We start from the raw sequence: 11653 nt of genomic DNA, 5'->3' as shown, positions 1-11653 counted from the left end.
ATGAGTGGGTGGATGGGTGGATGGGTGGGTGATGGGTGGGTGGATGGATGGGTGGGTGGGTGGATGGGTGGGTGGATGGGTGGGTGGGTGGATGGGTGGGTGGGTGGATGGGTGGGTGGATGGGTGGGTGAATGGATGGGTGAATGAGTCGGTGGATGGGTAGATGGGTGGGTGGATGGGTGGATGGGTGGGTGATGGGTGGGTGGATGGGTGGATCCGTTGGTAAGGGGGTAAGTTGGTGGATGGGTGGATGGATGGACAGATGGACAGATGGGTGGATGAATGAGTAGATAGGTAGATTTTTATTTGTGAGTTTTGATGGATGGACGGATGAATGAGTCCATTTTCAGGACAGATTCCTTCTAGTCCTTCCCAGCATTGCTCTGACTGTCTCTTGCAGCCACCATGCGGTGTTCCCCTCTTTGCATACCCTGTCCGCTCTTCCAGTGTCAGGTGGACCCTGGGGTTTGTGTGGCCCCTGGGCACTGCCATGCGCTTTCTTGATGGACGCCTCTCACTCCATGTGAAAACAGGAATCGAATCCAAAAGCGTATTATTTTTTTCCTGGAGTGGGCAGGGATTTTGAGGAAGCTGGCTGGGTTGAGCCTAGGCAGGGTTGAGAGGGACTGTCTGCATCAAGAATGCGGCAGCCAGCATGTGACCAAGAGTGAAAAGCCAGGATTAATGCAGAAAAGTAGCTTTGTTGAGCAAGCCCAGAGAGGTGAAGCAAGTTGCCCGAAGCCACACAGCTCACGGTGTGCTTTCTCAGTCTTGTATTCCACCTGTGCTTCTGTCAAGGACTGAAGAACCCAGATATCGAATGACAACCAAGGAAACTTGGTCATGGGAGGTTTCAGCGTCTGTCTGGGGCCTGCACAGCTACGCACACACCCAGATGTGGTAGCTGGGCTCCGTGCCCCATTTCCTGGGGTGTGAGATGCTGAGTCCTCCTGGCACCCGCCTTTGGCATGCTACCCCCACATTGCTGTCCCCGCCTGGTTGCACTTCCTCCTGCCATCTCCAGAAGGAAGCAGCCACTTCCTGTCTGGGTTGGGCAGCCTGGCCAGGTGGAGAGAGCTGTTGCCACAGCCAAACCCCCTATGGAAGTTTCTGGAAAGAGAAGAGCCCCACGATTTGCCTTAGAGCTGCATGGGCTTCTGTGTGCTTCAGAGCTTCAGCGGAGGTTGTCACAGGCTCTTCCTGGGCCTTGGGTTTCTGTCCTGTACTTGCAGACCACAGTCCACGCAGAGCACCTGCTTCAGTTGCTGGCCCCTCATTTTGTGACAGGGTCTCTTGCTAGAGCATCACAGATTCCCCAGGCACCAGCCTCCGGACCCCCTGGCTGGTCCCGGTCGTGTTATTTTAACTGACTTTTGTCTTGGTTTTTCTTTTTCTCTTTCTGGATTTCTGAGACACAGTTTCTCTGTGTAGCCTTGGCTGTCCTGGACTCACTCTGTAGGCCAGGCCAGCCTCCAACTCACAGAGACACGCCTGCATCCGCCTCCCAGAGTGCTGGGATTACAGGCCTGCACCACCGAGCCCGGCTTGCTTTTATTTTTCCAGAAAGGGTTTCTGGAACTCACTCTGTGTAGACCAGGCTGGCCTGGAATTCAGAGAGCCACCTGCCTCTGCCTCCTGGGTGCTGGGATTAAAGGCATGAGTCACCACTGCCCGGCTTAACTCACTTTTTGTTTTGTTTTTCGAGATTGGGCTTCTCTGTGTGTGTAAAAGTCCTGAACTCGCTTTGTAGACCAGACTGGCACAGACACAGAGATCCAGCTGCCTCAGCCTATGGAGTGCGGGCACCACCCCTGGCTGGCTTAAGTAATTTTTAAAGGGTGACTTTATTTTTAGTTTGTATGTCTGGGCGTCTGTCTGTCTGTGTGTGCGGTACCTGAAGGGGCCAGGAGACACTGCTAACAGTAGGATTCCCTGGAACGGTAGTCACAGGCGGGCGTGGGCCGCCCTGTGGGTGCTGGCGCCGAACCTGGGTCCTCCGAGGGAGCAGCCGTTTCTCTAGCCACCGAGACTGCTCTCCAGCGCCCACGCTCTGTGTTTTGGTTTTGATTTGCCAAGTTGCCCAGGGTGGCTTCAAAGTAGCAGCTTGCGTCAGTGTCTGGAGCAGTGACCACTAATGTGGAGGGGGGGGAGTAATGCCGCTGGGGCTGGAGAGATGGCTCAGTGGTTAGAGCCAGAGGGTCTGGTTCCGTTCCCAGCACCCACAAACACCTGTGATCCCGGTCCAGGGGACTGGCCGCCCTCTTCTGGCCCCTGCAGGTACTGCACACTCGCACTGACAGCCGCGCAGGCAAATAAAATGAAGAAATTAATGGCAAAATTTAAAAACTCAGGTCGTTGAGCTACAACAAAGTGAGTACGGGGAGCCCGTAACTGTCCTCTCCCTTCAGTCAGAAGTGGGATGTGAGTATTTAGGGTTGAGCAGGAGGTCATAGGTCATGTCCTTGCCCTATTGTCCCCCGCACAGCATCCCTGGAAAACCTCACCGGGTGGAGGCCGTCTGCGCAGGCCGATGCCTGTGGCCGGTTCTGCTAATGGCGCCCTCGGGAGTCTGATTCCTGCTCTTATTTTGCGTCCTGGGAAACTGTAGAAATGCTGGTCATCTGTGACGGCTGTGCAGCTGTGCGGCCTCCGAGCCAGGATCTCAGGAGACACTGACACAAGGAGTACAAGGTCTCATCATCACTCTAAAAGCTGCTGGCAGGAACGCGGGCTCGTCCTGGCGTCTGAGTCAGCTGGGTCCCGGCGCACGCTTGTGACCTAGGCCCCTTGGAGTGGAGTGTTGAACTAGGAGGTTTGCGAGATCCAGGCCAATCTGAGAACTTAGTGAGACCCCGTCTCAAGAGTAAACAGAAGTGGCTCAAAGGTGGAGCCCCGCCTTGAATTTCCCCAGTGAGGGGCTGGGGGCGTGGTCAGGTGGAGCCCCGCCTAGAATGCCCCAGTGAGGGGCTGGGAGCGTGGTCAGGGTGGGAATGGGGGCGTGGTCATGGCGCAGCTCGGCCTAGACTCCCCAGTGAGGGGCTGGGGCGTGGAGCCCTGCCTAGGGCGCAGGAGGATCTGGGTTCAGCCCCCTGAAGGAGGCCCCCGCTCCGGTATCTGCAGGCCCTGTTCCACGCGGCTCACACACAGCTTCCTCTACCCCTCACCCCTGTCTTCCTGCAAACATCATTAATGACAAGGAGTTTCTGGACTCTTGTAAGAGACTGAACACCTTGGGAAACTGAGTCTCAGAGAGGCGCGCACGCCCCTGCCTGTCCTGTCCACATGACCCTCAGATTTGCAGACAGTACTGCCCGAGTCCCATTCCGCCCCCCGCCCCGCGCCCCTCTTTTCTTAGCCAGTATCTCAGGTAGCCCAAGCTGGCTTTGAACTTGCTATGACGGTGAGGACGGCCCTGAACTCTAAACCTCCTTCCCCGAGCCCCGAGCTCTGGGACGATGGGCCTGGGCCTCTGTGCCAGCTTTATGTGTTGGGATGGAACCCACCACGCGCGCCGCAGGTGAGCCCCGGGCCGCGGCCCCCGGCCCTCGTTCCTCTTTCTGTTCTTGTAGCTTTTCCCACTTCCTCCTGCATGAGTCCCTGACCCTCATCCTGGGGAGTCTCATGTGGTTGGTCCCCACTTCCCTTCCTTGGAAAGGCTGTGTGGAGTGTCCCAGGGGTGGGCTGCTGACCAACTGGGGCCAGCCTCTTGGTTCCTGTCCCCAGGCTTGGTCCGTTTGGTAGGCCTCGGGGTGGGGGTGCTCCCACCACCCCAGTCAGGCGGCAGGGAGCTGCGGCGTGTCTGCACGTCCTGAAGATTTTAATATAATCATTAGAGCCATGGCTTCACTTGTGGCTGCTCCGGCCAGGAGCCTTCACTCGCTTACTGAGGCCCACCTTCCTCCTGGGCACGGTGGTGCGAGCCTGTCACCGCAGCCCCGGGGAGCAGTGGACTCAGGCGGCAGAGAGCGCGCCCCACCCCAGCGCATGAGCTGGAGAGAGGGCTCAGCAGTTACAAGCTCTGGCTGCAGGGGATCCAGGTTCAGGTCCCGGCACCGCCCAGCTCACGACCCTCTGCAACTCCAGTTCCAGGGGATCCGACACCCTCTCGGAACAGCACGGTCACTACAGACATGTGTCACGTAGACACATGTGCAGGCAACACAGACATCCATGTAAAATAAAATTAACAGACCTGAAAGAAGCGTTGTAAAAATGTTGCTCCCCGTGGCAGGACGGTTTTTTTTAACATTTAGTTATATTGGGTGTTTTATGTCCTCATGTACAGATACAGGCCAGAAGAGGGCGCCAGATCTCACTATATAGATGGCTGTGAGCCACCATAGAGGTGCTGGGAATTGAACTCAGGACCTTTGGAGGGGCAGCCAGTGCTCTTAAGTGCTGAGCCATCTCTCCAGCCGCAGACATCCAGTTCTTACTGCTGCCCTTTCAGCACAAAAGCCAATCCAAGAGCTAGGTTCCAATAAAACTTTATTGGTAGCCAGGGGCGCAGCTCAGCTGCATCTGCCTCGCCCGCTTGAGTCACTGAGTTCCATCCAGAGCACAATTCAGCCACATCATGCTATGGACAGGGGGTACGGCTTGACCTTCCTGTGACCCTCACTGTCGTTCTTATATCTATCGATGTTTTTACTTGGGTTTCTGCGTGCTTGTGTAGTGCTGCTGCCTGTTCATGTTGAGGTCAGAGGCCAATGTCAGGCGCATCTTTCTCTTTCTATTCCACCTTCTTTTCTTTCTTCTATCTATCTATCTATCTATCTATCTATCTATCTATCTGGACACAGAGTTTCTCTTTGTAGACAGCCCAGACTGGCCTCAAACTTACTATGTGGACCAGGCTGGCCTCAAACTCACAAAAAGATTCACCTGCCTCTGCCTCCCAAATGCTGGGATTAAAGGCATGTGTTACCACCCAACCGTCTGGCATTTTCTTAATAGTGAGCAATGGTGGGCGGTGCCACCCTGGACTGGTGCTCCTGGGTTCTATAAGCAAGCAGCCTGAGCGAGCCACAAGAAGCCATCCAGTAAGCAGCACCGTCCATGGCCTCTGCATCAGCTCCAGCCTCCAGGCTCCTGCCCTGTTTGCGTTAGTGCCCTGACTTCCTTGAATGATATGGAAGTATAAACCGGATAGACCCCTTCCTCACCATCTTGCTTCTGGGCATGGTGTTTCATCATAACAATAGAAACCCTGACTAGAACAGAGACCCATGCGGGTCACACTGATGGTCAGCTGGACTGTCTAAAACCCTCTGAGCCTCACGAAAAAATGCAGATTAGTTCAGCCTCGGGCTGTGCCCGGTGGGGTTGTGTGGCCGCAGGTAGCTGAGGGTCAAGACGCCATGGACTCGGGGACGGGCCTGGATGGATGTGAGCAGCCGAATCTGCTCCTAGAGGGAGGCTGCGGCCACACAAGCCTTGTCTGATGCCGCCGAGCCGGACACCTTGTCACAACACTGTGAGGAGTAAGGAAAATGCGGTCCCCACGGAGCGGCTCAGGGCTCCGTGGTCGCAGTGGTCCCGGGGGTCGCCACGCCCACCCCTTACCCCGAGCACACTGTTTGTCCCCAGGGCCCGGGGAGAGCGGGAAGAGCACGTTCATCAAGCAGATGCGCATCATTCACGGCGCAGGCTACTCCGAGGAGGACCGCAGAGCTTTCCGGCCGCTGGTCTACCAGAACATATTCATCTCCATGCAGGCCATGATCGACGCCATGGACCGGCTGCAGATCCCCTTCAGCAGGCCGGACAGCAAGGTGAGCGCAGAGACCCCTGGGCCTCGTGGCGTTTCGGAGGTGGATGAAAAGCATTTCCTAGCAGGGATCCCAGGAACATCCCAAGAACCACAGGTCAAGTTCCCCCAAATGCTGGAAATGAGTCTCCTAGGGCAGCTGATCTCTTCTTTTAATTATGTGTCTGTGCATGTGAGTGCGTTCCCACAAAGGCCAGAAGAGGGCGCTGGATCCCGCGGGGCTGGCGTTAAAGTAGCGCACTAACCAACGTGAGGGTGAAATTCACGTTCGTGCAGGAAACGCTCTACCCGCTGAGCGGACTCCCCAGTCACCAGGCACCCTCTGTCTAAGGTTTCACTCTGCTGGCTTAGTGGCCTTCACGGTCCAGCTCCAAACACTGAGTCATGCTGTGGTCCCGGGGTCCCTGCTTCTGTGTGAACAGCCAGCTACAGCCTTGCTGACAGGCCCTTGGGGACACCCCTACCTGTCACCCAGCATCACCCACATGCTCCCCAGTCCTGTAACGCCCTCATGACTCTAGGCAGAGGCATAAATATCTCTGTCCCCCTCCCAAGGTGCCAAGGACAGACAGGGTTCATTTGGGTGACCTTACAGAGCCTACGGAGGAGCCGGAGAGGAGTGGGTGTCCCTCCTCCCCGATAGGCCCCTGAAAGCCTTTCCAGGCAGGAACAGGCCCCTGCCTTAGCCTTCCTCAGCTTTCAGGCTCCAGCCTAAGGCTGAGGGAGAGGCTGGGCACGGCACTTGGGTGAGGGTCCTGTGACCCCCCCAAGCCCTCCATGGGGGTGGGAACGGGCAACAGGCCAGCTGGGATGACCTTCCCTGCAGAGAACAGCGACTCTGCAGCGAGCACAGGGGGTTTGTCTTCAAGATCCCCCTGGCTAGCTGGGTCTCCTGGGTCTGAAGAGAAAAGGCCTCAGGTCTCAGGCATAGAACGGTGCCCCCGCTCGCACCTCCTGCCCCCGCAGGGACAGCGGGGCCTGGCAGACGGCAGTGCCTGCCTTCCCCTCCCCGGGAGACCCATGCTCTTCTCTGTGCCTCACTCCATAAAATGGGACAACTACAGAGTCTTACTTCACCAGCGCCGCCCCTCAGGCATTGTTCTCTGACACCTCCAGCCCATCTGGGGTGAGGACTGGTCCTTGGTGGAGCCCAGAGTGGGGCAGCAGCGCTCTGGGAGAGGCCTTCCTGGAGGAGGGGGTATTTGTATAAGGGCACCGAAGGATGAATAGGAGTTCCCTCCCAAGAGGCTGCCTTTCCTTGTGTGGGCCAGTTAGGACTGTAGGCTCGGCCACGGTGATACCAGGGTGGGTTAAAGGGAGAGAAGGACTGTGTTTCGGGGATGGGTGTGCGGCGCGCAGTTCCCGCGGGCTGCCCGAACCTCTCCCCTGTCTCTACAGCAGCACGCCAGCCTGGTGATGAGCCAGGACCCCTACAAAGTGAGCGCGCTCGGGAAGCCCTACGCGGCGGCCATGCAGCAGCTGTGGCGGGACGCGGGCATCCGCGCGTGCTACGAGCGCAGGCGTGAATTCCACCTGCTGGACTCGGCCCTGTAGTGAGTGTGGCGGGTTCTGGGGGTGGAGGGCGTGGCCGCGGGAGAACGAGGCGGGTGGAGGGCGTGGCCGCGGGGGAACGGGGCGGGTGGAGGGCGTGGCCGCGGGGCGTGGCCGCGGAGGGGGAGGGACCCAGGGAGAGAAGGGGTCTTCAAGGGGGCGTGGCCGGGGCCTCCGAATATGGAGCCAGAGGAAGGGGGGGCGATGGAAAGGAGGGACCAGGTGGAGGCTGAGTGGCAGCTGCCTGGCTCCACCCGGCACCCGAGTTCTCCGTGGGGTCCGAGCTGTGGCTGGCCCAGATGTGCGACTCCAGGGCAATGTCCTTCCAGGCCCTTGGGCAACACCGCACACCCCGGGGCTTTCAGGGGCCCCGGCCTCACAGGCCTCTCCCTTCACAGCTACCTGTCTCACCTGGAGCGCATCGCCGAGGAGGGCTACATTCCCACGGCGCAGGACGTGCTGCGCAGCCGCATGCCCACCACGGGCATCAACGAGTACTGCTTCTCTGTGCAGAAGACCAAGCTCCGGTGAGTGGGGGCCTGACCCGGGAGTGCCTGCGGGTGTGCTGGGACCCCGAGGGGTCAACATGAGTTCTCCCTCCGTCCTTCAAGGAGGACAAGCCCGACATAGGCCCCTCCAGCACCCTTTGTAGTCCAGCCTGAGACTTTGAAGGACAGAGCGAGAGGTACCACAACTCCACCACGGATCTTCGTGGAGGATGGACATTGTTATTAGGGTGTTGCAGGATGAACAGGAGTTCTCTGGTTCTAGCCCTCAAAAGGATGCCTCTGGGGAAGGGAGGACAGATCATGTGGTCATCACAGGGATGGAAGGATGGCTCGGGCTGAGGGGATGTAGTCCTGGAATATTTTAACATCCATGGGGGGAGGGAGGCCAAGAGGCCCCAAGTGAGGAGACCAAAGAAGAGAAAGAGGTTAAGGAACCCCATTTAAATAGTGGCGTCATGCAGTCAAGGTCACCCAAGAGACTGGGCCAGTGACAGGGGTCAATAGGGGTCAACAAGAATACAGGGAGAGGGGACCATGCAATCGATGCTAGGTGCCATCTGAGACAGAGAACGATCTGTGCCACCAGCAGGTGTCTGAGGCTGGGCACAGGGGGACATTACGCGACAAGGGTCACGGTCAGGGTCAACACATTCCTGAGGCAGCTTAGTCTGGATCCTCCGCATACTTTAGAACAGGTCCCACGCCATCCCAGCCCAAGTGATCCCCAGGGTTTGCCACTGAGGTATTGTGATCCACAGAGAGCCCAAGGCAGGATACACCTGGGAAGCAATGTTGGAGCCATGAGCCAAGAGCATAGAGATACGGGGAGGGACATGGATGCTGAGGGGCTACAGAGGAACAGGACTGATGGGTGGATGGGTGGGTGGATGGATGGGTGGATGGATGGGTGGACAGGTGGATGGGTGGATGGGTGGACAGGTAGGTGGGTGGATGGATGGATGGATGGATGGGTGGGTGGGTGGCTGAATGGATGGGTGGGTGGATGAGTGGATGGATGGGTGGACTGGTGATGGATGGTGGATGGATGGATGGACGGGTGATGGATGGATGGATGGATGGATGGATGGGTGGATGGATGGGTGGGTAGGTGGATGGATGTGTGTGTGGATGTATTGTAGAAAATATAAAACCTATTAATGTTTACTATTAATAGCTTATAATTATTATAGCAGTTATTATTAATCTGCTACCATATCAGTTAAAAAGACATAGACACTGGATAGATTATTTTTATGTTTCTTTTTTTGAGACAGGGTTTCTCTATGTAGCCCTGGCTGTCCTGGACTCGATTTGTAGGTCAGGTTGGCCAGATCCACCTGCCTCTGCCTCCTGAGTGCTGAGATTAAAGGCCTGCGCCACCACTCCCAAATCTGATATAATTTTAATAAGTCTATACACTGAACTGGGCAGATACTAACCCCCTAACCTACCTGGTTATTTCCCAGTCCCGTATCCCATGCCATTTGCTTTAATCATTTCTCTGTGGACTACTTCACCAAAATAATGTAATGCTTGCAAAAGCTTTCCCTCTGTGCCACTTCTCTCCAGCACCGCCTCAGAGAAAATCCCTCCTGGCCTTGTGACTCTTCAGTGCCCACCTTTTCTTTGAGGTAGGTAGAGTGCGCTGCCAGGAGCTGGCATGTCTCCTCATCAAAGAGTCCTTAAGATAATAAACACACCTTTAAATGCCATGTCCTGTAGGTCTCTGAGGCTTTTGAAGACCACCTATTTAACTGTGCATATCATCATCACCTATATTATATCTGAATAGGCAAAACATGGCTTGTTTTTAGCTATTTACCTATCCATTTAACCTAGGAAGCATAGTTCTGTGATAAACTAGACTATCTGACAGGACCATGAGTTTGATTAACTATTAATTTATATTTTTAAACTATACAAAACAGCTTGTAATAGCAGCTTTGAAAAAGACTGGAAGTAAGCTTTGTATTTGTGAATGCGTTCTACAGGCACAATACCTGTCCGAATAGAAACATGTATATGTGTGTAACAAAAAGTAACCTTACATTTGTATCAATGCACCAAAATTCACACCATGAAAACCTTACATTTGTATCAATATACGATAGTCCATAACAATGTAAACAAAAATAACAATTAAAGCTACAAACTGAAACATAGATTCAATAATTTACCTTTTGTCTTATTATTCCTATAAGCTAGTTATATATTCAGCCTCTATCTTTTCAACCATTTTCTCCTTACCTTAGAAAGAAAGAGAAAAAGAAATAAATCCCTGATTTTAAGTTTTATACCTTGTTTTTTCTCTTAATAAGACAATTAACAACTTATAACCAAATCCCCTAAATGATAACAACAGCAAAAAACAAACAAACAAACAAAAAACCTACCAACCCCACCTAAAGGGAAATGGCACATCATTCTTCTCAAAGTTGCTTCCGGCTGATTTGGGGGCAAAGGAATCCTTTTTGGGGGCCCAACTAATTTTGGAAAAATTGATTAGGCAAGCTAGCAATGGGATTTGTTGTCCGCTCTCTAAGTGCTGTAAAATCTCAGGCTTAATTAAAGTCCTGTTTGGAACAGTCTGAAAGGCTGGACTAGTTGAGATCAGCAGCTTTGCTGAAGCTGTCCTGGGAGCAGACTTTCGGGGAGCAGCACCGGAAGCAGCTGAGCTGGATCAAGCAGGGTGGTGGAACAAATGTGTCAGCGTCTCAGCAGCCTGCAGTTTGAATCACGTCAGATTTGTCCAATTCTTTTATTCTGAAAACATATAATTTCTCCCAAGTAATACATAGTCCTAAACTTGTAAATGCATGAGATGTGCAGGAAGCACAGGGCAGTTAAAGATGTTGTTCTTTGTATGAGCAGAAGAAAGGCATCTGTCTTTCCTTAAGCCAGTCTGGATTGTAAACCGATTTATCTGTGCCATTTAAAAGGACAGCATGAATATAGACACAAGACTGTATGGTGTCCAAAATCTTCTTTTGGGCCCTCGGGCCCCGTGGCTCCAGGCTGAGCCACCACCTGTCCCCGAGAGAGCCCACATCTGTGGGGCCTGGCTGGCTGCTCAGAGCAGCAGAGAAGGCCTTGCCTTTTATATCAGTTTTAATTAAACTCCTCTTTACCTGTAGTGCTCAAGCCTGCCCTACGAAGACTGTGCCTGTTTAGAGGCTTGTGCCTGGCTTTCTACATTCGCGTGGCTATATTTGCCCTGCCCCTTCTGCACAGCGAATGTGTAGTTTTGCCTTTCAAACATAAGGGTGTGGCCTCTGTGTTTGGGACCTAACTCAGGCTGGCCTGCGTTTAGACACCCATATTGTCCCCTGTGGCCCTCTGTGTCAGGTGAGTGGCCACCTGTTCCCCGTGAGTGCCTCGTGTCTGTGGGGATAGGCTGGCTCCCCAGAGCAGGGTGATGCCTCGCCTCACCTCAGCCAGGTCTCAATAGCTCTGGACTGTGGAGGCATGCAGCTTGCACGTGCATCCTTCAGCCTAACTCTGGGTCCTTACGCTGATTAACAGAATATCCCTTTCAGGCCAAAACGCCTTTTGGCACCAGTTCTCCCAGGAGAGCCCCACTTCCTAAGGAGACTGAATGGCTTCTCAGAGCAGTGTAATATCATCCTCTCTTTGCATAAACCCAAGATTGATGTGTATCCATTCTCTAGCTCAGTAAGGGCATTATTATCCATTATAAAGAAAAAAAAAAAACCTTACAGAGTAAATTAAGGGAAAAAATGTATCATTTTCTTCAACATGGATGAATAGATGGATGAATGGGTGGATGGGTGGGAGGGTGGATGGGTGGGTGGTTGGATGGATG

At 54.2% G+C, this 11653-nt stretch overlaps 1 protein-coding gene across 2 annotated transcripts in view; it reads left to right on the top strand.

Annotated features, from left to right (window-relative positions):
- Positions 1-11653, top strand: part of Gna15 (G protein subunit alpha 15) — a 22138-nt gene that overhangs the window by 2867 nt on the left and 7618 nt on the right. Inside the window, exons 2-4 of one of the 2 annotated variants that reach the window (XM_055607764.1) lie at positions 5590-5774; positions 7172-7323; positions 7720-7848. In XM_055607764.1, coding sequence (XP_055463739.1) covers positions 5590-5774; positions 7172-7323; positions 7720-7848 — 466 coding nt within the window. Of the gene's footprint in view, positions 1-5589; positions 5775-7168; positions 7324-7719; positions 7849-11653 lie in introns of both variants that reach the window. The other variant, XM_055607763.1, reaches the window with a different exon arrangement.

Source organism: Psammomys obesus, unplaced genomic scaffold (assembly GCF_907164565.1).
Source record: "Psammomys obesus unplaced genomic scaffold, mPsaObe1.curated_primary_1811, whole genome shotgun sequence".
NCBI classification, from domain to species: domain Eukaryota; kingdom Metazoa; phylum Chordata; class Mammalia; order Rodentia; family Muridae; genus Psammomys; species Psammomys obesus.
The sequence above is the reverse complement of the archived record's forward strand: the minus strand, read 5'-3'. Positions and strand labels throughout refer to the sequence as shown.